The 24,315-nt window shown below is 55.8% G+C and overlaps 2 protein-coding genes across 2 annotated transcripts in view; both read right to left on the minus strand.

The window, feature by feature from the left end:
* Nucleotides 1-100: 100 nt before the first annotated feature.
* Nucleotides 101-4,368, minus strand: F2RL3 (F2R like thrombin or trypsin receptor 3). Its single transcript, XM_079773269.1, has 2 exons — nucleotides 4,017-4,368; nucleotides 101-3,797 (listed from the first exon to the last, which is right to left on the minus strand). The coding sequence occupies exons 1-2, from the start codon at nucleotides 4,108-4,110 to the stop codon at nucleotides 2,734-2,736; spliced, it is 1,158 nt and encodes a 385-aa protein (XP_079629395.1). The 5' UTR covers nucleotides 4,111-4,368; the 3' UTR covers nucleotides 101-2,733.
* A 2,101-nt stretch (nucleotides 4,369-6,469) lies between these two features.
* SIN3B (SIN3 transcription regulator family member B) overlaps nucleotides 6,470-24,315 on the minus strand; it is a 43,032-nt gene continuing 25,186 nt past the window's right edge. Inside the window, exons 9-19 of the mRNA XM_079772105.1 lie at nucleotides 22,353-22,560; nucleotides 20,265-20,381; nucleotides 18,505-18,743; nucleotides 17,648-17,831; nucleotides 16,765-17,404; nucleotides 16,129-16,298; nucleotides 12,022-12,195; nucleotides 11,582-11,674; nucleotides 9,959-10,053; nucleotides 9,067-9,271; nucleotides 6,470-8,927 (exon numbers count right to left, since the gene is read on the minus strand). Coding sequence (XP_079628231.1) covers nucleotides 8,697-8,927; nucleotides 9,067-9,271; nucleotides 9,959-10,053; nucleotides 11,582-11,674; nucleotides 12,022-12,195; nucleotides 16,129-16,298; nucleotides 16,765-17,404; nucleotides 17,648-17,831; nucleotides 18,505-18,743; nucleotides 20,265-20,381; nucleotides 22,353-22,560 — 2,356 coding nt within the window. The 3' untranslated portion in view covers nucleotides 6,470-8,696. The remainder of the gene's footprint in view (nucleotides 8,928-9,066; nucleotides 9,272-9,958; nucleotides 10,054-11,581; nucleotides 11,675-12,021; nucleotides 12,196-16,128; nucleotides 16,299-16,764; nucleotides 17,405-17,647; nucleotides 17,832-18,504; nucleotides 18,744-20,264; nucleotides 20,382-22,352; nucleotides 22,561-24,315) is intronic.

The raw sequence follows: 24,315 nt of genomic DNA on the forward strand, positions 1-24,315 counted from the left end.
GCCAGCCCCAAAGGTTTGAGCCCCAGTTCCCATCTGGTCCCCAGGCCTCTGTTCCTTCATCCACAGCCCAACCTTTCAGAGCAGGTGGGGAGGAGAGTGCTGCCCACGTGCACCCCAAGATTCCTGCGCATTTGTAAGAAATGACACCGATAGAGAGTTCCTAGTACCCCCACCAGAGTCCCCCAGTGGTAACATCTTAGAAAACCAGTGCTTCATCGCACCAGGCTACTGGTGATCTGACACTCCCCCAGGTGTGTGTGTGTGTGTGTGTGTGTGTGTGTGTGTCTGGGCTGCCCCCTCACCCACTCCTTTCCCCGACCAGAGACATAGGCCCAATGTGAATCCAGGAGTGACCCATCCCCTGTGCCCTGGGAGGCTTGCTCACCCCACAGCTGATGCCTTGGTGGCTGCTCATAACCCAGGCTGCTCTCCGGAGAGAAGGGGCGAGTGGCTGCTGCCGTTCCCCGTGAGGCATCCCCCTCCCACTCCGTTCAGAACAGCTGGGGTGGGGGTCAGAGACTGAAGCCCCCTGCCCCCAGGTGCACAGCGTTCCCCCTTTAGTTCTCCTCCCCCCTGGTCCTGGGGGTGGGGAGTTAACATCAAATGAGAAGAGAAGGCAGAAGTCAGGTTAAAGGGAAGAGGTGACGTCTTGCAGCCAGGGGACAGCAGGAGACAGAGCCTGTGGCTCCCAATGATGGGCTGCATGAGGCTTTGGGGAGCAGAGTGGGGGTTTCCACAGTGATTGCTCAGGAGACACCCTGAACCCTGGAACTGGAAGCTGGGCTTCTGAGAACGAGAACCTCTAAGCAGGTTCCCCCCAGCCTGGGCCTCCGGGAGTGGGGTGGGGGGGTCTGAACCTTCTCCTGGAGGGGTTCTTGGGCGGGTCCAGGGCACCATCAGCCTGTCTCATCCCCACCTGGACACGGGGAGCTGGTGGGCCTGGGAACCTGCATTTCTCCCATTTTGGTTTTTGGGGGGCTGCTGTAACCAAGTACCACAAACCAGGTGACTTAAGACAACAGGCATTTATTGTCTCAATCCTGGAGGCCAGAGTCTAATATCAGGTTGTGGGGAAGGTTGGGTCCTTCTGGAGGGCCTGAGGGAGGGTCCCTCCCAGGCTGCTCTCCCGGGTTCGGTGGCTGCCAGCAACCCTTGTGCTTAGCGTGTGGCCACGATCTCTGACTCCATGGTCACACAGCCTTCTTCCCTGTGTCTCTGTGTCTTCTTATAAGGACACCAGTGGCCCAGTGCACGGATTCGTGCACATTAAAAGGAAATTAGTTAGAAGAAATATTTTAATATTGCTATTCGCCCTTTCTGTATAATAGAAGTGTCAACCAAATTCACGATTGACAATGACAGATAGAAACACACGCGTGCGATTGGCGCCAGCAAGAGCTTTATGTGTATTGTGCATGCATGAGTCAACTTAGCCTTTTCCTATATAATAAAAGGGTAATATGCAAATTGACCCTAACAGCAGAATGACCAGGAATGACTGGTTGCTATGACATGCACTGACCACCAGGGGGCAGATGCTCAGTGCAGGATCTGCTCCCTGGTGGTCAGTGTGCTTCCACAGGGGGAGTGCTGCTCAGCCAGAAGCCGGCTCATGGCTGGCCAGCACAGCAGTGGTGATGGGAACCAGTGGGCCTAAGCCATTAGTTGGATATCCCCTGAGGGCTCCTGGGCTGCCAGAGGGATGTCTGTCTGCCAGCTTAGGCCCGATCCCCTGGGAAGCGGGCCTTAGCCAGCAGGTGGACATCCCCCAAGAGGTCCCGGACTGCCAGAGGGTGCAGGCCGCATTGAGGGACACCCCAAGTGCATGAATTTTTGTGCACTGGGCCTCAGCAACACAGCAGTAAATATCAACATGAAGCAGATTATTACTGTAGATCATGCAGGGAGAACAAAGGGTAAAATATTTAACTACAGCAGTGTTTGACTATATTCTGGGCAGTGAGAAAACCTGAAGTCATTTTCAAGGTCCACCATTTCTTACTTCTTTTCAGTCAGGTCACTTTTCTAAGCTTTCTAAATCTTCGTTTTCCGGCTAATGAAAAGAAAATAGGATTCCACTGAGTCTCCTATCTACCTACTCCAGGACTTCTGTGAGGATCAAATGAGATGAGGCATGGGAAAATGCTTCACAGACATTTGGTTAAAGTGTAAAATGTTTCCACCTGGCTATAAAGCAAGTAGTGTTCCTGGGCTGAAGAAACTGCAAGGCGGCTAGTTGCTAGAGAGAGGAAGCTGGGTGTTGCTACATGACATCATTACCTGGAGCCCACAGCTGGGCTGGGCTGGGCTGTGGGACACATTTTGCATCATGGGGTCTCGGCAGCATTGGCTGTGATTTGGTGGGCTGTCGCTCTGGGGTGGTGGCAGTGCCTGTGTCTCACTTGGGGGAAGCTGAGCGTTGCTTTGTGGGCGCCAGATCCATGGGGCCATTTCTCTGTGTGCATCACAGCAGCTCCTGCGTTGAGCATCTGCCCCCTGGTGGTCAGTGTGCATCATAGCGACCGGTGGGACGGTCGGGCACTTAGCATATTAGCCTTTTATATATATAGATTAGCCGATCCTACTCCAATGTGACCTCCTCTTAACCAATTACACCTGCATAGACCCTATTTCCATACAAGCTCAGTAGAGGTTCCTGAGGGACATGAATTTGGCGGGAGACCCATTCAACCCAGTACAACCCCTCTTTTTGCTCTGCCTCCTGAGGGGCTGTCAGACAAGCGATGAGGACCTGGTGCCCGTCCCCGGGCTGCCCCTCTCCTTGGAGACCGTGGTGGAACCCGGCACCCAGCAGAGCGACACTTCCCGCACCTTGTCCCTGAATTCGGTCGACACATAATAGTAGATGAAGGGGTCCACGCAGCTGTTGAGGGTGCTGAGTGCCAGGCTGGGTATATAGGCAGCGTACAGGTCCCCCCAGTCCTCTGGGCCCGGGTCCGAGTAGTGCAGCAGCAGCAGCACATTGCTGGGCGTGAAGAAGGCCAGGGCCGAGGCCAGCACCAGCGCAGTCAGCCTGAGCGCGTGGCTGTAGCGCTGGCCTCCAGCGGCCAGGGCACGCAGGGTCGCCCCGTAGCAGAGCAGCATGGCCAGCAGGGGCAGGAGGCAGCCGAACACGGCCAGGCAGATGAAGGTGGGTCGCCAGTAGGAGGCCTGGGTATCTATGGGCAGTGCGTCGTGGCACAGCACGTGATCCGAGCCTGTCAGCCCGAAGGTCTGCTGCCGCAGCCCCAGGGGCAGCACCAGGGTGGCCGCCACCAGCCAGGCCAAGGTGCACAGCCCAGCGGCCAGGCGCTGGCCTCGCAGGGCGCGGGCCCGCAGGGGGTGCACCACGGCCAGGTAGCGGTCCAGGCTGATGGCCGCCAGCAGTAGCATGGAACAGTACATGTGGCCGTAGAGTGCGGCTGTGTCCAGGCGGCAGGCGGCCTCGCCAAAGGGCCAGCGCTGGCCCCGAAGATGGTAGACGATGCGGGGCGGCAAGGTCAGGGCCAGCAGCAGGTCGGCAGCCGCCAGGTTCATGAGCAGCACCGTGGACGGCAGCCGAGGCACGCGCGTGGCCAGCACCCACAGGGCCAGGCCGTTGGCAGGCAGCCCCACCACCAGGACCAGCCCATAGATGGCCGGCACCATCCTTGTGGGCACCCAGCCCAGCAGCAGCGCCCGTGAACTTTCCGGAAGCTCCAGAGTGTTGCTGCTGTTGGCACAGGGCCGGCCGGGGAAGGCGCGAGGTAGGCATCCTGGTGCCCCCTGGGGTGTGGTCCAAGGTCCCAGCTGGCCATCTGGGGGAGGGAACAGGGATGGAGGCGTCATCTCCGGCCTCTCAGGGGCTGCAGCCCAGGCCCCAGCTCGCAGGAGCACCCAGGTCGGTGGGACAGAGTTGGACATGGAAACCCTTTCCCCGTGGGCTCAGGGCTGAGCTGGAGGGCCCCCCGGTCCCGTGTCCTTCCGCCCATCTATGATGCTCCCCCAGTCCCACGGCAGCACACGGAGTCACTCACCATCTCCTCCCTCTATGCTCCAGTCTTCATCGTAGACACTGGGGGTCGGGGTGAATCCCAGGGCCAGGGGCCACAGCAGCAGCAGCGCCCACATGCTATCGGGGCGGCGCCGGCTGCTCTGGGCTTCAGCCAGCTGGCCTTGGGCTTCCTATCTGCTGGACCCCCACCCCCAGCTTCCTGAGTGGAGGCGGGGGAGCGGACAGGGCCCAGAGAGATAAACCAGCCCTGTCCCCAGCCAGCCTGTGGGAGGCCCACGGATGACCTAAGTGGCCTGGTGGCTGGGGCCCCTTTGTCTGGCAGAGGTGCCTCACGGGGTACAAGTGCTGGGCCAGTAAGATGGGGAGGAAGTCTCGGCTGCAGCAGCCCCACCAGCCGCTGTCCAGACCAGGAAGCCTGTGTGGGCCAAGTGGTCACTTCCTGCTGGCCGGTCACAGCTCCTGTTCTCACAGCAGCCCAGTCCTCCAGGTCACGTCCTCCATCAGGAGCTCTTGGCCCTTCCTGAAACCTCGTCTCTCTGGTGGGCAAGTCCGGAGTCCCGCCTTTCAGGTCATAGGTCAGAGCAGGTGAACCCCCTGTACCCCACATGCGCCCAAGCCCCCGGGTCCTCTATGAGGTCTGCCCTGCCTTCTCGCCTCCTCACCCATTACCCAGCACGAACCCCTGGGCACGCGCCAAGTGAGGTGCCGAGAGGGAAGGCGCCTTGTGAGCTGGGCCTGCTGGGGAGAGCTGAGGAGGCTGAGCCCCGTTGTCATGTGGCCCTGAGTGTCGAGGGGAGCCTGCCGCAGTCACCTCTGGGCGATGTCTGTCCTTAGTTCTCGAAGCGTCTTTTGCTCCTGCCCTGGCCCCACCTCAGCCTGGGCCCCAGGTGTGACTGGGAGGGATGGTCATACACGTCCACATCTGAGCCCAAGGGAGGCAGCAGGCCAGCCCAGGTCGGGACACCTGAGCCACCACCCAGGGGCCCTCCCTCCTCTGGCCCCCCACGTTCCTATATTCTGATGGGGGCCACTGTGCAGATGAAGAAACTGAGGCTCAGAGGGAGGGAATTCCTCTCTTCTGCACGCAAACCCCCACCTCCACTCCCCTCCAGGGCCTGAGAAGCCTCCAACAGTCCTGCCTGGGGAGCCAGGAACTCGGGGGCCTCGGTTCTGTGTGGTCAGCACTGGGCCATGGGCCTGTGTCTGGAAGCAGGAGGACCCCAAGGGGCAGTGGGGGTGGGAGAGGGGGTCAGATGTGGTGTGCCTTGGCACAGCAACCCTAATCTCCTCACACTCAGGGACACAGAGACCAGCAGGAAGTGACTGAGCAGTTTGGACGTGGCCAGAGGCTGAGATGCCGGGTCCCTGCCCCAGCCCGGGTGGGGGGGACTGAGGCCGAGCACTCGCGCTGGGGCAGCGTCCCAGCCAGGAGCTCTCCCTTCGGAGTGGCTTCCACCGGAACAAATGCAGCCCATGCCGCTGTCTCTGGACAACGCACAACTGATGATGCCGTCAGCACAGGAAAACCAGGCTGGGGACCCCTGCCACCCTCCAGGAAACTTGTGCAGGGGATGCTGGGGACGGGACACCGGGCCAGGGCAGACAGGGAGCCCCCAGGAGGGCGGTCTGACTCAGGAGTTCCGTGTCTTGGGATTTATGGCAGACACGTGCGTGCAGGAAGGTATCTGTACAGGGGCTGTTACCAGGAAGGCGGGGGCGGGGGGGGGGGAGGGAAGGGGTTGCTCACTGACAGCCTCCCCCCCCCAATGGAGACAACCCTGTGCCAGCAGAACGAAGGGACCCCAAACAGGGAGGTGTTGGCTGCTGTCCTGTCCCAATTGGGTGACACATGGCGCAGAGGTGTCTGCTCCCCCGCCTCCACTCAGGAAGCTGGGGGTGGGGTCCAGCAGAAGGAAGCCCAGGGCCAGCTGGCTGAAGCCCCAGCAGCCGGCGCCAGCCCCATAGCGTGTGGGCGCTCCTGCTGCTGTGACCCCGGCACTGGGATTCCGCCTTGAGGGTGGCACCCCGACCCCCAGTGTCCTGACGGCTGGAGCACAGGGGGAGGAGAGGGTGACTGGGGCAGCTGCCTTTGGGGAGAGGGACTTGAGCCCCTACTCCTTCGTGTGCTTCTTTGTACTATTGGGATTTTCTGTACATGTATCACTTTCCATAAAAATGTACGTTTTTAAAAAAGCAGAAAGGTAGCTTCAAAAAGGAAGGAAATTCTGACACATGCTACATGGATAAACCTTGAGGACATTATAAGCCAGACACAAAAGGACACACTGTATGATTCCACTTATACGAGGTTCCTCGTCAGATCCAGGGACAGAAAGTAGAATGGTGGGTGCCACAATTCCAAGCTAGTACGAGCCTCCTTCTCCAAGCTGCCTACTACCCGACATTCTGGTGGGGGAGGCGGGGACCATGAGGGGCCCCACGTGGGTGGAGGGGCCCTTGGGAGGCAGCAACAGCCACTCAGGGAGGTGGGCAACTCCTGGGAGAGGACTGGCCAGGTGGGCAGGGCGGTGCCAACTGAGCTCAGGAACCTGACAGGTGGCGTCTGGTGGTGGGCAATGGGCATGGCTGAGGGGAGGCAGGTACATGGTGCAGCTAGAGGGCACAGCCAGTTCCTTGGCGGCAGTGCAAGAGGTGCCAGCTGAAAGGCCCCTGAGAGGGGTGGGGGCTCCCCTGATCCTTGGAGCGGGCAGCTAGCCAGGTGGGAGGGGTCCTAGAGATGTTCAGGGGACAGTGATGGGGAAGAAGCTAGAGGTGGAAGGGGGTGCCCCAGAGGTAGAGTATGGAGGGTGGTTTTGTGGGGCTGGGGAAGCAAGACTCACCCCCCCATCCCACCCAGGTCCCATCCGTCTCCCATGAGCCTCGGGACTTGGCATCAGACACACAAGGGCAGAGAAAACTCAGAGCAGACACCAGGTGTTGTAACTGGATTTTGCAAGCACAACATTAGAAGGGAACATTTCACATTTCTACTGAACTGGAATGTTCTAGAAAATGCTCTGGTATGAGGACGGAGAACCACCCGCGGGAAACATATCTGGGAGGTCTGGGACCACTGTGCACAGGTGCAGACACTCTGTGGGTCCCGCTGCCTGAATTCACCGGGCGGGAAAAGCCGCCCTGGGATTCGCTAACAGGAAATAACGGATGGAAGCTCACAGCTTCAGGTCAATATTTAATTGTTCACTTTAATGTGCAAATAAATAGAAAAGGAAACTACATTCAAAACAGCTGCAAAGGAAGTTCAAGCCCCAGAAGAGAAATTCAAAAATGAGAGAGAGCTCCTTAGAAGCATGCAGGGGAGGGGATCGGGGGTTTGGCAAACACCCCAGGCGCCCGCTGAGGCACAGAGGGGCTGCCTCACGGGGCTGGTGCAGGAGTTCTGGTAAGTTCCCTTCTTACAAAACAAGGGTTCAGACAAAGTGCCTGGGTTACACTTGAGGAAACAGGGCAGGGAGACCCCAGGAGGGATAAGTAAGCCTTGGCCCAGAGTCAAAGGCTTCACCAACCTTGAGTTCCACAGGCAACTTCTAGAAACACGCCTCCACTTGCGGGAACCGTGGGTTTGGCACAGCTGAGCAGGCGGGCGAGGGCTGCAGGGGCAGAGGCTGCACGGGGTCTGCTTCGGGCCCACCTGTCAGTGGGTCCCGCTCAGTATGATGCTGCCAGAGGCCCGGCCCTGGCTGCTCGTGTGCAGTGAGTTTTAAGGAGCTGGTCCCCAGCCTGAATTGCTTGGCATTCTTGGCCCAGAAAGCCATGGACACCTCTGCAGAACAGTCGCCCCACCCCCCCACGCCTGGTGGCAACTGCAGGAACAGCAGTGTTGGGTGGGTATGAAGAGGCTCTCACTCCCTAGAAGCCTTGGGACGTGGTTGTTGAAGTTACCGCCACTGAGCGCGCGTAAAGGAATAAATAGGTGTGTGCACCTGTCTTTCTAGAACGTCCATCTTGGTACACAAGCCACCCTGGAGCCCGCCCCACATGCGCCACTCACTGGGGGCCGAGCCCTGCCCCTCACAGACCCAGAGTCCGGCTGCTGGATCAATGCAGGGTTTGGCATCTTTTTCCCAGTGGGGTCTTCTGGGCCATTCCGATGCCCTGCCCACACCACACTAACAGTTTGGCTGAAAGGGCTCTTCCTGCTTATAAAATAACGAGGATCCGAGCACTGGCGTGGCCAAGCTGATGCCCACACTGTCAGATCTGGGCACTGCCCAACTCCTTTTATGCTGGTAGCTCTCGAATGCCGGCCCCTCCCAAACATGTGCCCTCACATGGCTTGTCACTGACTTTCCCAGGTGCCCTGTGCACAAAACGATCAGCGCAGCCCCGCCCAGAGATTTGGCACATGTGATGGAAGTGCCTGGCAGGTGTGTGAACACAATTGCTTGCTCCTCAGGCAGTGGGTGGATCCTCCCCTCTCTGCTGGGGACTGAGTCCCAAGTTCAAGTGCAGGGGGTTCAGGTTTGGCACAGGACTGGCCTAAAGGAGGCTGGGGAGCTGAGAGTGACGGCAGTGTGGGGCCGCAAGCCGACACACCCCCTTCTCCGGAGCGGCAGCCTGTAGCAGCAAGGCTGGGGGATGCTCTCCTTCCCTCGGGTGGTTCATGAAAATGCTCGACGGACACCTAGGCCCGAGGAAGCAACCACGCCGAACTGTGTGTTGTGACGGCTGCTCAGGCGCATCAGGGGGAGGCAGGGCGGCGGCTGTACTGCACGCGGTAGCGGGTCACAGGCAGGCCGTGCACATGGGCCGTCTCGCAGAGTGTCTTGCAGGGCACCATGTCCTCATCCTCTTCGCCCATCAGCCAGTCCTGCACCAGGCCCGCGGCCTCCACAGTCACGTTGTCCTCCAGCCAGCGGCCGTGCCATTCCTCAAAGTGCTGGTGGTGCCGCAGCAGGACCAGGGGCTGTACCTGTGGAGGTGGGTGGGATGGAGTGAAGAGACCGGGCGCCCCGCTGGCTGTGGGCTGGACCCAGGTCCCCAGGATGGAGCCTGGGCACTGATACATGGCTGTGGGCGAGACCCAGGTCCCAGGGCAGTGGGAGGCGTACCTGTTTAGCTCGGCACAGGGTCCCCCGGCGGTACATGTAGTCCTCGGAGTTGACAATGAACATCATCTTGTGGGAGCTGAGCTTGAAGCGGCAGTCCACGTTGCAGGCGCTCTCCACCCCCACCAAGCGCTTCCAGGAGCTCTTGGCCTCGCCACGCAGGGCCCGCACCTGCTCGCACTGCCACCTGCGGAATTTCTTGAGGTTCCTGAGGGTCACAGGAGGATTTGCAGATCAGGAAATCGGTGGCTGGATTTCCCAAGGGTAAGGGAGATGCAAATAGAAGCAAAAAACCACGACCCAAACCCTTCAATCCAGAGAAAACCAACCCGTCACACAGGGTGCTAGCAGCCCCGGGAGGGGCCGCCTGGCCAGCCCTGCTGGCTCCTCTCGCTTGCTTCCTATGTACCTCCCACAGGGAGCCCCTCACCCAGGACCCCCTTCCCTACCTCCACCCTTCCAGACGTGGTCCCATCTCCCTCCTATCAGTGGGCCTGGGACCCCACCTGGCAATGGGTCCCCACAAATCTAAACACCAACCAACAGTCCCCACTGATCTTAAAGTTCACTGTCTCAACTTGGCCTGAGAGGAGATCTGGCCCTGCCTGGCTCAGGTCCAGGGTCTAATGATGCTGCCACTCCCGTCCCTGGCCTGATGGCTGCCATTTCCGGGAGCTTCTCCCTCCAGGGACTCACCCCCTCCTCCCAGCCCCTCTGCTCCCTTAGGGCAGCCCCCTTGTCCCGGGATGACTGCATGACTGCTCTGCTCACCCCAGACCTCAGGAGGGCACAGCCACACCTTGTACACATCAGGTGCCCAATTAGTGTTCCCAGACGAAGGAAACTGTCTTTAGCCTCAATTAAAGACACAAGGCCTCCTTGCGGCTCCTCTCACCTCTGCAGGAACACGGGCTTCAGGAGGAAGCCCTCGGTGGGGGAGCTGGACGCACCCTCGGTCCCCACGTACTGCTCCATGTACCGAGCCAGGTGCTGGGGGAACAGGAGGAGACATGGCCGTGACTTCCTGCGTAAGGGCTCCTCAGCCAGGACCCTGAGCTCAGGGCTCCTGGGGATGTGTTAGGGGGATGGTGGCTGTTGAAGACCCTGATGTGTGACGGAAACCAGACTGCAGCTGGGGTGGGACATGCATACCAGCTACAACGAGACACTTGACGGCATTTTGTGCTTAAGTGGAGAAGTCCCTGTTGTGTAACAACCTATTCATCAAGTTCACACAGGGAACGGGGAACCTCTTATGGAGGAATCAAGGTCCAGAATGGATATCGGGACACGAGCAGCAGTAGAAAGAGGGAAAGACCAGGTCACAGGTAGGAGTGAACAGGAGGTGGGGCTGGGAGGGGCCACCCAGGTCCAGTAGGGCATGGTGGTGTCCAGTGACCATCTGCTCACCGCCCTGTTAAAGCCAGAGGCTCCTCCAGACATGAGCTTATAAAACTGCATTTGCTGGAAACTTCTGGAAGGTGTGAGGTATGCAGGCCTCCACCCTCACTCGTCTTGGAGCTTCCTGTGTGGGGGAGTCCTGAGGTAGGCAGGGAGGATGCCGGGAGGGGAGCCCCTGCGGCCGTGGTGAGTGCCCCCAGCTCTGGGAAGGCGGCTTGGGCTTACCGGCCCTGGAGTGAGGGCGCCTAGTGTCACCGCACCTTCCCATTTCTCCAGACACAAAGCTCCTGAGCGGACATGATGCTCCAGAGCTCCTGGTCCACAGAGCCTGGCTGATTGACTCAAGGTCAAAAGGCAGCAACACCTTTTTGAAATATGATTCCTTTCGACGTCCTTACTTATTTGTACAGCTTGACTCCAGAAAAGGTCTGACACAGCTACGTGTCAGGGGACCAATCGCTGTGGTTTGTCTGAGAACAAGCAATTCCTGGAATGTGGAATCTGTGGTGATAAAACCAGGAATGTCCCAGGTAAACTGGGACAAGCTGTTCACTATTGTGGGTTGAATTGTGTCCCCAAAAAGACATGTCTAAGCCCTAGCCCCTGGCACCTGTTAATGTGATCTCATCTGGAAACAGAGTCATCAAGGTAAGGTGAGGTCACACTGGAGTAAGGTGGGCCCTAAACCCAATGCCTGGGGTCCTTGTAAGAGCAGAAAACAAACACAGGGGAAGTGTCTTGTCTAGTGGAATGTGTGAGTCAGAGTGTGGCCAGGCGGATGTTCTCCTGGTGACTAAGGCTAGCGACCCGGAGCCCTGAGCTTTATGCACAGTGCAGAGGTCACACGGCTCGGGTGACCATGCCGGCCGCAGGCTCAATTGGGATAGCTTGGTGTCTACAGCACGTGGGGGGAATCAGGACCCAGGGTCCTGCCCTGGGACACACCCCGGACTCCTGAGGGGCTGTCTGCAACTTTGGCCCTCCCTCGGGCTCCCTCGGAGAGCACGGGGCCCGTGCTGGTGCATGTGGCTCCTGGGGTGGGAACTGCACGATGCCGACCGTGGCTTCCCCGGCCCCGGAGTGTGCACAAGGCAGAGCACAGGGCCGTCGTCCTCACCTGGACCTCCACAGGGTCCTCCGACTGCGCTTCCTCGGTGTCCAGGAGCTCAATGGTCATAATCACCTGCCCTTTGCGCTGAAGGAACATCACCTGGGGAAGGCGGGGACAAAGCCTGAAGCCACAGAACAGTCCAAGCTGACGCAGGATGAGGTCAAAAGCTCATCAATTAACCACCTTTGCCAGCCTCTGGGCCTCGACCCTTCCTCCAGGGATCATGTGCTGGGTCCCCACCTCATGGGCCCTGTGGTGCCCTCTGAGGCCAGGACCAGCATCCAGAGGCCAGTCAAGGAAGTACATGTGATTGGACTGGCCGAGAAAGTCATGGTTCAGTCCAATCCTGCCCCCCAGGCCAGAACACAATGGCCAGCCCCTCCTGTTTTGGGCATTCCCCTTGCACCCCTAGCCTCACATGGGACTGAGCATGGCTAATCTCTCACCTTGAAGCAGTTCTCATCAGCCATGCATCGCTCAGCCTTCCACTGGTAGCTAGTCTCCCTAGCGGCGCGGACGCAGCGGGAGGACAGGTTCCCACCGGCGGCGCCCCGCTTCTTCTCGTTCAGGTAGAGCTCCACCACCTTCAGGCAGATGTCGTCACTCACGAGGTGGTGCAGCTGGTGGGGAGGAAAGCTGGTGGGTGCCTGGAACGTGTGCCCCTCAGGAGGGGGAGCGGTTTCTAGCACACCGCCTGCCGCAGTCCCCACCTCACACAAAGACGACGTGGTCAAGTCCATGAAATGGGGTGAAGGCCAGGACCAGACGGGCCATGCAGAGCGAGTACCTTGGCACAGGGTGCAGAGCAGACCAGGGCAGAAAAACTAGCCCAGATCAGACTAGAACAGACAAGAGCAGACCAGTCCAGAGCCAAGCAGACCAGTTCAAACTAGACCAGACCAGCAAACCCTGCTTGGGTTTGAGAAACATATGGAATGAATGCAATAGAAAATGTTCCAAAATGAGGATCGTAGTTATCTGAGAGTGGTGGGATGGAGGGAGGTTATTTTCCCTAAATTTTCAGCAATCAACACAATGAATTCCTTCAATTCCTACCAACATTTAAAACCATAAGATTTAAGAAGAAATGAATAACGGAGACAGCTGAGGCACAGGGTCAGATGGAGCTGTGTGAGTCGGCCCTGCCACCACTAGCTGTAGCAGGGCCTTGGGTTCTGCCCCGAGTGTCGCGGATCTCATATGGTGCCTGGCACACGGCAAGTTCCCCCAAATAGTGGCTGCTGTTACTGAAAACAAGAAATGCTAATAATAAGGAAAAAAAGGCAAAGGGTGTGGCTGTTCCCTCTAAGGTAAGTTACAGGTGTCAGCATGGGAGAGGCCTGTGAGCATATCTGGCCCAGGGCATTTCCGGTGGGGTCTGATGAAGCCACAGCTCTGGGGGTGAAGTGCTTGCCCCATGGTGCCCCCGAGCCACTGTCTCCTGGAGCTGTGTGCAAGGTCCCATGCGTGCTTCCCCATCACTGGACATCCAAATGGCCACAGAGGGAGGAAAGGTGCCAACCTTAGGAGCCACCAGGGAAATGCAATGTAAAACACGATGAGATCCTGCTGCCCCTCAGCCAGGAGAGGTGAGAGACCGCCAATCCCAGCTCTGGGCAGGACAGAGCACCCACTGGAAAACCAAAAGCTTCCACTGCAGCTGGCGGGCTTGCCTCCACCCCACCCAGGGAGTGGAGGAAACTCGCAGATGTCCACCAGGAGACAAGCAGTGTTGCTCCAAGGGCCCAAAGGGGAGTTTGTTCCCTGGAGCAGGCCAGGATAAAGGGGCCACAATTGCAAAAAGGAATGTTGTAGAATCACACTGCCTGATGCCAGATGGGTAGTACACTTCCATTTAAACCAGTGGTTCTCAACCTTTCTAATGCCACGACCCTTAAATACAGTTCCTCATGTTGTGGTGACCCCCAACCATAAAGTTATTTTCGTTGCTACTTCATAACTGTAATTTTGCTACTGTTAATGAATCGTAATGTAAATATCTGTGTTTTCCGATGGTCTTAGGCGACCCTGCTAGCGGTTCTCAGCCTGAACTGCTGCTGTAGAGCCTAAGACCATCGGAAAACACAGATATTTACATTACGATTCATTAACAGTAGCAAAATTACAGTTATGAAATAGCAACGAAAATAATTTTATGGTTGGGGGTCACCACAACATGAGGAACTGTATTAAAGGGTCGCGGCATTAGGAAGGTTGAGAACCACTGATTTAAACACAGCTCAAGACAGGAACTCTATCTCAGCATCAGAAATCAGGGCAGTGGGTGCCCATGGTGAGGAGTAGCTGGGAGGGCTAGTGGGTGAGGGCAGCCACATGTGAAGACTCGCTGAGCCACCCACTTAGGATTTGGGCACTTTTCTGTGTGTCTACTTCAATGAGAAGTTTTCCTAACCTAGAAGGAAATAGCTTTTCTAGAATGTTCCCAATGAGTGTATCTGGGTGGGAGATTTTACTGGCTTCTCTTCCACTTTAAGTGAACAGCCTTAGTTGGTAATCAGGAAACAAAAGTCAAGCTGAAGAACACCACCAGCAGGACACATGTCCCAGGACCACACCGACCTGTCTGGAGCTTTGTTGTTTATATTTTATGACTCATTTCCTCTCCTTGACATTTCTATTGCCAGTGTTTTGCTACTATAAATGATACTGAGTGCTGAGGAACGTCACTGATATCCGCCCCACACCCCTACAAGTGGGCCACAATTCTTTACACACTGCCAAGTTACCCTCACAAAACGTTTGTTAGCAGGGACTCAAATTCATGTTCACAGCAGCATTATTCACAATTGCCAAAAGGTGGCAGCAACGCAGGTGCCCATTCATGGATGAATGAATGAACACAATGTGGTCCAGTCTACAATGGAATATTACTCAGCCATAAAGAGGAATGAAGCACTGACATAATACAATGTGGATGAATCTTGAAAACATCATGCCAAGTAAGAGAAGTCAGACCACATACTATATGATTCCATGTACATGAAATGTCAGAATGGGTAAATACAGAGACAGAAAGCAGATTGGTGGTAGTCAGGAGCTGGCGAAGGGGAATGGAGAGTGACTGCTAATGGGGACAGGGTCTCTTTTTGGGGTGATAGGAATGTTCTGGAACTAGACAGAGGTGAAGATTGTATAACACTGTCAATGTACTAAATGCTATTGAATTATTCACTTTAAAATGGCTAACGTGCCCTGCTGGTGTGGCTCAGTGGTTGAGCGTCGACCCATGAACTGAGAGGTCACTGGCTCAATTTCCAATCACAACACATGCCCAGGTTTTGGGCTTGACCCCCAGTGGGGGACGTGCAGGAGGCAGCCAAACAATGATTCTCACTGATGTTTCTATCTCTCTATCCCTATCCCGTTTTCTCTCTCTAAATTCAATTAAAAAAAACCCTATATAATAAAAGCCTAAAATGCTAAGTGTCCAGTCCTCCATTCAACCAATCAAAGCGTAATCCTATCTAATAAAGAGGGAATATGCTAATTGACTGCCACACCCTCAAAGATGGCGGCACCCACAGCCACAAGATGGCAGTGCCCAGTCCCCTCAGCTCTGCGTGCCTGCCTCTGGAGTCCCCCAGTCCCCTCAGCACCCCAGGGCCTGCTCAAGGCGCAGGCAAGCCTCGGATGGTGGCTGCCCAGCTGATGCCCGAGGTGCAGGTAAGCCTCGGATGGCAGCTGTCCAGCCGCCCAGGGCTGGCCCGAGGCGCAGGCAAGCCGCCGATGGCGGCTGCTTGAGGCTCAGGTAACCAAGGCCGGCAGAGGCTTGCGCTGCCGGCAGTGGCAGCAGCAAAGGTGTGATGGGGGCATCGCCTTCCCCTGATCGCCAGGTCGCCTCCCGCCCCTGAGGGCTCCCGGACTGAGAGAGGGGGCAGACAGGGCTGAGGGACCCCCCTTCCAGTGCATGAATTTTCATGCACTGGACCTCTAGTATGCTAATGATATGCTAAGGCCACTCAACTACTTGCTATTATGTGTACTGACCACTAGGGGGCAGACAGTCAATGGGTTGACCAGTCTCTATGACGTGCACTGACCACCAGGGGGTAGATGCTCCGACCGGTAGGTTAGCTTGCTGCTGAGCGAGACAGGAACATGCCCTGGAGCTCTCCCACTGTTCCTCCCTGGCTGGCCAACCTCCCGCATCCCTCCCCGGCCCTGATAGTGCACTGGTGGGGTCCCTTGGCCTGGCATGGGCCCTCTTGCAATCCAGGACCCCTCGAGGGATGTCAGAAAGCTGGTTTTGTCCAATCTCGCAGGCTAGGCCGTGGGACCCGACTGGTGCACGAATTTGTGCACCAGTCCTCTAGTAAATAAAATGAAATGGTTATTAGCATTATGTTATGTGAATTCTACCTTGGTTAAAAAAAAAGGAAAGATGCTGGCATGGGACCAACCACACAGCATAAGAGTGATAGACGGGCAGGTTTTCAAAGCTGGGGACTGGCAAGGAGTCTTGAGGAGGTGCTGTTGCCCCATGTGTCAGGCCTCCGGTCACTCTGCTCGCTGCCCACCCTGCACCCCCTCACCTGGCGCGCGATGCTCTGCACCAGCTTGTCCATGGTGAAGCCGACGTAGGCGTGGATGGTGAACATCTCGCGCAGTGTGTCCTCATACTGTGTGGGGTCGATGCTACCGTCCAGCAGGCTACGCACCATATCTAGGAAGGCTGGGTAGTACTCTTCCAGCTCCACCTCACCTAAGGGTGGGCAGAGACAGGTCACACAGGGCTGTAACCACAAGGTGAATCCAGAATCTCCATAGAATCAAGCAGCCCACGTTCCCGCCTCCCACCATGGGCTTCTTAATGTTGGCCCAACTCCAGGACGGAAGCTTGACTGGCAGTGGTTCCAAGGGGCCCAGCTTGGGAGGCAGGCAGGAAGCGCTGTGGCTGTGGCCTGGCGATGCCGGTTTCCTGCTCCTACCACGGCACCACAGCCAGAAGCAGTGCTACTGCTTGGGGAGGTTAGGGAGGGTGTTCGAGACTCTATTATTTTTGTGATTTCTCATTTGAGATACTGTGATTATTTCAAAATGAAAAGCCAGAAAAAAACACCAGGGGACATTTCCGATCATAAGCTGTGAACTCAAACCCTTGGGGCCACTGCCCATCTCCCAGCGCCTGCATGTCATCCGTGGGCTCTGACAGGGGCTGGGGGACTCACTGGGCTGCTTCAGCCGCAGCTCCATGGCGGGGTCATTGCCCTTTTCCCGCCGGCCCTCGCAGAGCAGCTTCTCCCTCTCCTTCTCCGTCCGATACTCCAGGAGCTGCTTCTGAGCCTGGCGGTAGATCTTCAGGAGCCGGGAGCACAGGGTCTGGTGGAGACGCAGGAAGAAGTACCAGTTGTTGTTGGCGAAGAAGAGGCTGTAGACGTCATCCATGGGCTTGTGTGGTGGTGGTGGTAATGGCGGTGGCGGTGGTGGTGGTGGCGGTGGCTGTTGCTCAGGGGTGGAGCCCTCGCCGGTGGGCCCCTTCTCCACTGGGGGGCTGCTCTGTGGCCCAGGCGCTGGCTTCTTCCGGTCACCAGGTTCCACACTCTGCCCCTGGGGGCTCCCCCGGCCCTCGTCAGCAGAGTCCTCAGATGCCCCTAGGTCCAGGTGCTGGGAGAAGAAGAGGCTGGGCACAAACTGGTGCACCAGCTGGTGGATGGTGCCCTGGTCCTCCTTCTGGATGGCTGGCTGCCGCTTCACGTAGTAGCTGATGAGTGCGGCCGCATCCTCCAGGATCTGCCTGTCCTCGTACACGAAGATAAGGTGTGGCTCACTGGAGGGGGCGCTGCGGCCCTCTGAGTGCTGCTCCTGGTGCTGGGAACAGGGTGAATGTTAGGCAGGAGAAACCCGCTAGGAGAACCCAAGATTTGCACCTCAGCTTTAACAGTGTCACATTGCTCAGCACCAGGACCAGAACAGGGCCAACCTCCCTCCCACCACCAAGCCCTACAGCAGTGCCTAGGGGCCAGGGAACCTGAGGGGAGCCGTGAGGGCAATGCTACCAACCCCGCCTACCCGCTGGGAAACAGGCAGACCCAGCGCAGAGGAGGGTCTCACCTCATCATAGACACTCTCAATCTCGTTGAGCAAGCTCTTGGAGCGAAGGGCCTTGGTGTCGTTCTGCTTGAAGTTCACGGCCTGGTGGTCCAGGGACTTGAGGTATGCCTTCTCATATTGCTCCCGCCAAATCTTGTTGAAGCCCTGCTGGGCCTCCCGCCACTCCTCCTCCTTGGCCTTCAGCCTGTGGGGGCCAGAGGGGCTCAGCACAAGGACAGCATGGGAACAGCCTGTGACACCCGCCTGAGTCATCCCTGCACTAGGACCAGCCTGTCTTCCATCCACAGCCTAGCCATGCACTGCACACGTGGGCAACCAGCTCCAGGCTTGTCTGTACTGAGTAAAGGAGGGAAGGAGGGAGCCATGGTCCTGGAGGACCAATGTGGACAGTTTTATGGTTTCTCAAACATCGCTGCCCCGGAACCAACCTCCTCCCTGCCACTGACCATATTTCATGTAGCTGTTGGCTCAACTGTGAACCCCATGAGGGAAGGGACTGTGTGGGTCTTACTCAGCTCTGCAACCCCAGGGCCAAGCATAGCACCCAACTGAGGGCAGCACTTAATACCTGTTCACTATCACGGACAAGTTCCTAAGACACAATACTAAATACAAGGCAAGCTGTGAGACAGGTCCCACTCTTCATGTTTCGACCTAATTTTGTGTGTGGTGGCCAAAGGACTAGGACAAGTGTTACCCGTGCTTTCCTCTCGGGAGGGGAAGAGGAAGACGAAGGAAGACTGAGACACCCAGGAAGGCAGCCTGAGGCCCCAGGGGCCCCCCCACCTCCCTCCCCACCTTGTGATGACATCTGTGACCAACACTAACGAGCGCCCAGGGGCCAGAGCTGAGGGAACCTTTTGAGAACGACCGGGACAGCAGTGACAGGGTTCTTCTTGAGGCTCTCAATGATCTCAGGAGCTTTGTCCCCGTAGATGCGATGGATGGCGCGACGCTGGATCACCTCCGACGTGCCCCCCAGACAGTCGTCCAGCCGGAACTTATCCTGGTCTTCCGGGGCCATCCGGGACAGTTTTTTCTGCACGCTTTCTAACACTCGAATGGTGGCCAGGTTGGTCTCCAGGACGACGTCTAACTATGGAGAGGAAGGCGGGCAGGGGTCAGTGGGGCCCTGGGGAAGAGCCTGGGCTGGCAGAAGGGATGGTTGGACGGAGCTAACAAACTGCACGTCTGAGGGGTGTGACAGGCATTAGAAGGTGGGGCCCTGAGCAAATGAGGCTGATTACTGGGCTGGAATCGTCAGGGGAGGCACAAATGCAGGACCTGGTGCTGAGGGACGAGAGCCATGGGCCATTCACTGCTGGCTGACCCCCTGCACAGGCACAGAGAGCAAGCTTTGCTTGGCAAAAAAAGGGAACAGACCCGTGGTGCACTCAGCCCCTGGAAGACTCTCAGGGCATGTGCAGGGGGAGCCAATCCCCAAAGGGGACATAAAGGGATATTCCATTTGTGCCACAGTGAGAGATGAAGGGACAGGTCAGTGTTGCCAGGGCTGGGTGGGGCTGGGAGGGAGGTGTTCAGATATAAAGGGCAGAAGGAGGGGTTCTAGTGGTAAGGTGCTGCTCAGTATCTTGGCTGTGGTGGTGAATACAGGAACCACCAAAGGTGGGAACATGCAGAACTGAACACACGTGTATGCACAATTCAACACATGCACATGCCACATATGCACACAAAAATACAGCCCAAGGGGGCAAATGTGCCAGTGTCACTGACCTCGCTGTACTAGTGTGACAGGGACTTATAAGCTGTTACCACTGGGGAAGGGAACCTGATTGCTGTGTCATTTCTTACGCTGCATGTCAGCAAAATTTTCAAAAAATTAACTTAAGCTAACTTAATTTTTAAAATGTTTTTACTGATTTTTAGAGAGAGGAAGGGAGAGGGACAGAGAGATAGAAACATTGATGAGAGAGCAACATCATCAATCAGCTGCCTCTTGTACATCCCCCACTAGGGACTGAGCCCAAAACCTGGCATGTGCCCTGACCAGGAATTGAACCCACAACCTCTCAGTTCCTGGGTCGACACTCAACCACTGAGCCACACCGGCCGGGCAAGCTAACTTAAATTTTTTTTTAAAATATGTTTTATTGATTTTTTACAGAGAGGAAGAGAGAGGGATAGAGAGTTAGAAACATCGATGAGAGAGAAACATCCATCAGCTGCCTCTTGCACACCTCCCACTGGGGATGTGCCCACAACCAAGGTACATGCCCTTGACCGGGATTGAACCTGGGACCCTTGAGTCCGCAAGCCGACGCTCTATCCACTGAGCCAAACCGGTTTCGGCTAACTTAATTTTAATTAAAGAAATTAAATTCAAATACATTGCCTACCCAGCCTGAAGGAAAGCAAGGCAGAAAAGAGATCTGTGAGGACCTGCCCTGTTGGAAAGTGCTGGCATCCCTGACACTCAAGAGGAGACAGGGGAGGTTAAGAAGGGTCAGGATACATCCCAGGATGGAGAGGGAGATGAGCAGGGGAGAGTGAGGGCAGTGCCATGGAGGATGGGGGACAAGGCACACCCCATGTCCTCACCATCCTGGCCAGGACTCAGGACCACCCGAGGGCCCTGCAGCACCAGCATACACACCTCAAAACGCTCGTCCTCACAGCGGTGCAGCTGTTCCTCGTAGGGTGTCTTCTTAGAGCTGACAAAGGTGGAGTCCTCTGACCAAGACGGGAATGAGACCCAGGTGTCGTTCAGCACCTGCATCAAGAGGAAATGCTGTTACCCCAGGCAACAAGCCCTGGCTGCCAGAACTGTTTACTGTACTGTTCAGTGTAGAAAATATAAGAAGTAATATCACCCTGATTTTACAGGAAATTCCCTTATCATACAAACAGTAAATGTGATCAAGTGAACCAATCATAGTATTTCAGGGGTTGGCAAACTTTCTCTGTAAAAAGCCAGATAATGCACACTCCCACTGGACTGGCTCCTCAACTCATAGTACATAATAAAAGGCTAATATGCAAATCGACCAAACAGCAGAATGACTGGTCGCTATGATGCACACTGACCACCAGGGGGCAGATGCTCAATGCATGAGCTGCCTCCTGGTGGTCAGTGCGCTCCCACAGGGAGAGCGCCGCTCAGCCAGAAGCTGGGCTCACGGCTGGCGAGTGCATTGGTGGTGGCGGGAGCCTCTCTTGCCTCTGCAGCTGTCAGACATCCCCTGAGGGCTCCCAGACTGCGAGAGGGCACAGGCCGGGCTGAGGGATCCCCCACCTCCACCTCCTCCCCATCCCACCCCTCCCCCTGCCGCTGAGTGCACAAATTTTGTGCACCAGGCCTCTAGTAGAGTTAATAAAAGAGTAAGCAAGTGCCAAGCAGCCACCGACCCTGAACCAGAGTCAGGACAGGAAGAAGATCAGAGAGGGAGGGACATGTTATGCACACACATGCCAATGAGAACTACACCTCCAGTAAGTCCATCTTCTCAGGGCAATGCCCCCAGCACGATGCATTTATGAATCAGAGCTAACTTAACCATGGGCTCACTCCATGGATCTGTATACACCACAAGGCAAGCATCACATGCCTGGGCTCCCATCTCGTTTCGGCCCAGATGCTTACTGGGACCAGAAACTGTCAGTGATTTCCCAGCCACCTGAGACATAAAAATCTACCTCAATAATTGTAAAAATGAGCCTGGCCAGTGTGGCTCAGTGGTTGAGCGTTGACCTATGAATTGGGAGGTCATAGTTCGATTCCTGGTCAGGGCACATGCCTGGGTTGTGGGCTCGATCCCCAGAGTGGGGCATGTGGGAGGCAGCTGATCGATGATTCTCGCTCATCACTGATATTTCTCTCTCTCTCCCCCTCTCCTTTCCACTCTAAAATCAATAAAAATATATATTAAAGCCCTAGTTGGTTTGGCTCAGTGGACAGAGCCTGGGCCTGTGGACTGAAGGGTCCCAGGTTCAATTCTAGTCAAGGGCACGTGCTCGGATTGCGGGCTCAATCCCCAGTAGGAGGCATGCACGAGGCAGCCGATCGGTGATTCTCTCTCATCACTGATGTTTCTATCTCTCTCCCTCTCCCTTCCTCTCTGAAATCAATAAAAATATTTTAAATATATATATATATATATATTAACAAAAAAGCCGGATAATAAATATTTCAAGTTTTGTGGGGACTACTCAATTCTGCCTTAGTCTTAGTAAAGTAGTCACAGGCAATATGCAAATCAATGGGCGTAGCTGTGTGAAAATAAAACTTTACTGACAAACACAACCAATGGACCAGCTATGGCCTGGGATTTGGCCCATAGGCGGTTCCTTGCTGATCCCTGGAACCCAGCAGGCACTCTTGAATTCTGGATATACAGTAACAGCCTGTCCTCTAACCCTGAAGAAGTATTCAATTGTCACACTAAACAAAACCATACTGAGGGCAGTGAAACCCAGGACAGAGCAGGCTCAGCAAAATGATGGAATGTGCCAACCCTATGCTGGTGCCGTGGGCTCCATGGCTTACCAAAACTGCCAACAGGGTAACTCACCTCTGCTCAGGTATTTTGTTTTGCCACATCCCCGCACATCCATTACTCAACATTTAGGGGGCTGACATTCAGTCTTTCATCTGATATATGAGAATGATGGGTGTGTTGTTGTTGTTTTTGGGGGGTGGGGGGGGCATGCACCACACAAGCCAACGTAAGCCCCAGGGAGCTACCTCCTTGCAGATGGCCGTCCTCCCACTGCACTTGGGCTGCTGGTAAGTTTTGGGGAGCGCCCGATAGCTGGATCCAATGCGCTTGCAAGATGAATAGTCGATTTCCCGGCTTATTCCATCCCCAGATCTGTCGCTCATGGGCGGGGCGAATGATAGTTCTTTCACCCCCAGGAAGGACTTGAATTGTGCAAAAAGTTCTGGAAATTTCCTTCAGAATTAAAAACAAATGGTAAGTCGACACCCCCAGGGCTTTGTGGGAGGGATCTAGAGATTTCAGAACGGCTCCATATAGACATCTGTGGTTAAAGATGGTCAGAAAGCAAGCTCAGGGAGGAGAGGCAGGAGGCGGAACCTAGCACCAGATGTGCATCAAGTCCCCACTTGGGAGTGAATCTGCCCCCCAAAACTTTGTCGCCAGTCAGGCCCACCACTTGAGGAGGCCTTGAAACACTCTGGAAAAGACAACCTAGACTGGCAGAAGCTGGGTCAGCAATGCTCCTTGACTGGAAGAGGCCAGGGTCGACCAACCTGCCCACACCTGTCTTTGTAGATCGAGTTTTACTGGCACAGTGATGTCCATCCTGACACACTGCTTGTGGCTTCTTTTGCACAATGTCAGAGTTGGGTAGTCCTAGCCCCTGGACCTCGAAGATCAGTCTGCCAAGCTCTGTTCCGGAGTCTTTCTCCCCCAGCGGGGAGACCCTCCTAGGAACACCCTCTATGGATACATTCTCATAAGTCATGTAACCGCCATGCACGTTGATGGGAAGGTTTTCATGCAACCCACCCCAATGGCACCTGGATTTATGTTTAAATGAGTGTCAAAGCCCACTGCACGAGTGCAGTCACTATGACAGCTGGCACAGTGATCCTGCCATAACAGCCAGGCAGGCTCCTCCCCTGGGGTTTTCTTTGGGGCTAAATAGGCCACAAATACAGTTATATACAATGCACACTCGCCATATTATTGATTCTATTTGAAGGGTCTTATGCACAGAACCCACATGGAGCTTTCTGAAACTGAGGTCAGACTGGCTAAGAAACCTGCCCAACATGACAGGGCTGGTGAGGGGGAGGCAATGCTGGGACCTGGCCAACCCCCTTTCCTAAAGCTCACTGTGCATGAACTGTGCATTCGTGTCTACCTCCTAGAACAGCGGTTGCCAACCGGTGGTCTGTGAGGTCCGAAAGGTTGGCAACCACTGTCCTAGAACATCCTGTGAGGTCCGAAAGGTTGGCAACCACTGTCCTAGAACATCCCCACCTTCCCAGCTGCTGCCCGAGCCTGGGGCTGCCCACACACTGAGCAGGATGTGCTGGAAGCTGGTCGTTAACAGTTTCTCTTTGGGTGGCTGGGATGCTAGTTAGTCTTTCATTCTTCCTGCAATTTCTGATTGTTAGAATTTAAAAGCCTACATTGAGGGAATCTCCAGGGTTTTATGCTGGGTGGGAAAGCTGATCCTGATTCCATTTATATAACACTTTTGTTGTGTAGGTGTTAGAGATGGAGCACAGAGATGGTTGCCAGGGGCCTGTGGCGGGGACTGGAGCAGGAAGCAAGAGGGACACAGGCTTGGGTATCAAAGGTCGGCACAGGATCCTTGTGGTTCTGGAGCCATTGAGTATCGTGACTGTAGTGAGACGCACTCCCTTCCCAGGTGATAGAACTGTACACACACACACGCACGCACGCACGCTCACGCAAACTAGAAATAGGGAAACCTGCACAGATGGGTGGGTTGCCCGAGTGTCACCATCCTGGTTGTGGTGCTGACTTCAGATGTTCCCATGGGGGAACCAGTCCTAGGATCTGTGTCCTTTCTTACTACTGCCGGTGAATCTATAACCATCTCCACAACAATTTCCATTTAAAGACAGTATCAAAAAAAGTACCTATCATCTTTCAAAACAATAGCCCAAAGAAAGGTGGACAGTTTACAGAAGCAAAACTTGTGGAGAGCCT

The sequence above is a fragment of the Cnephaeus nilssonii genome (assembly GCF_951640355.1).
Source record: "Cnephaeus nilssonii genome assembly, chromosome: 5".
Classification (NCBI taxonomy): domain Eukaryota; kingdom Metazoa; phylum Chordata; class Mammalia; order Chiroptera; family Vespertilionidae; genus Cnephaeus; species Cnephaeus nilssonii.

Bases quoted from the DNA above. Each gene is read 5' to 3' on its own strand.
- F2RL3 (XM_079773269.1), bottom strand. From the start codon at position 4,110: ATGTGGGCGCTGCTGCTGCTGTGGCCCCTGGCCCTGGGATTCACCCCG. The intron at 3,798-4,016 runs GTGAGTGACTCC...TCCCTCCCCCAG, and splicing joins GAGCATAGAGGGAGGAGATG to ATGGCCAGCTGGGACCTTGG.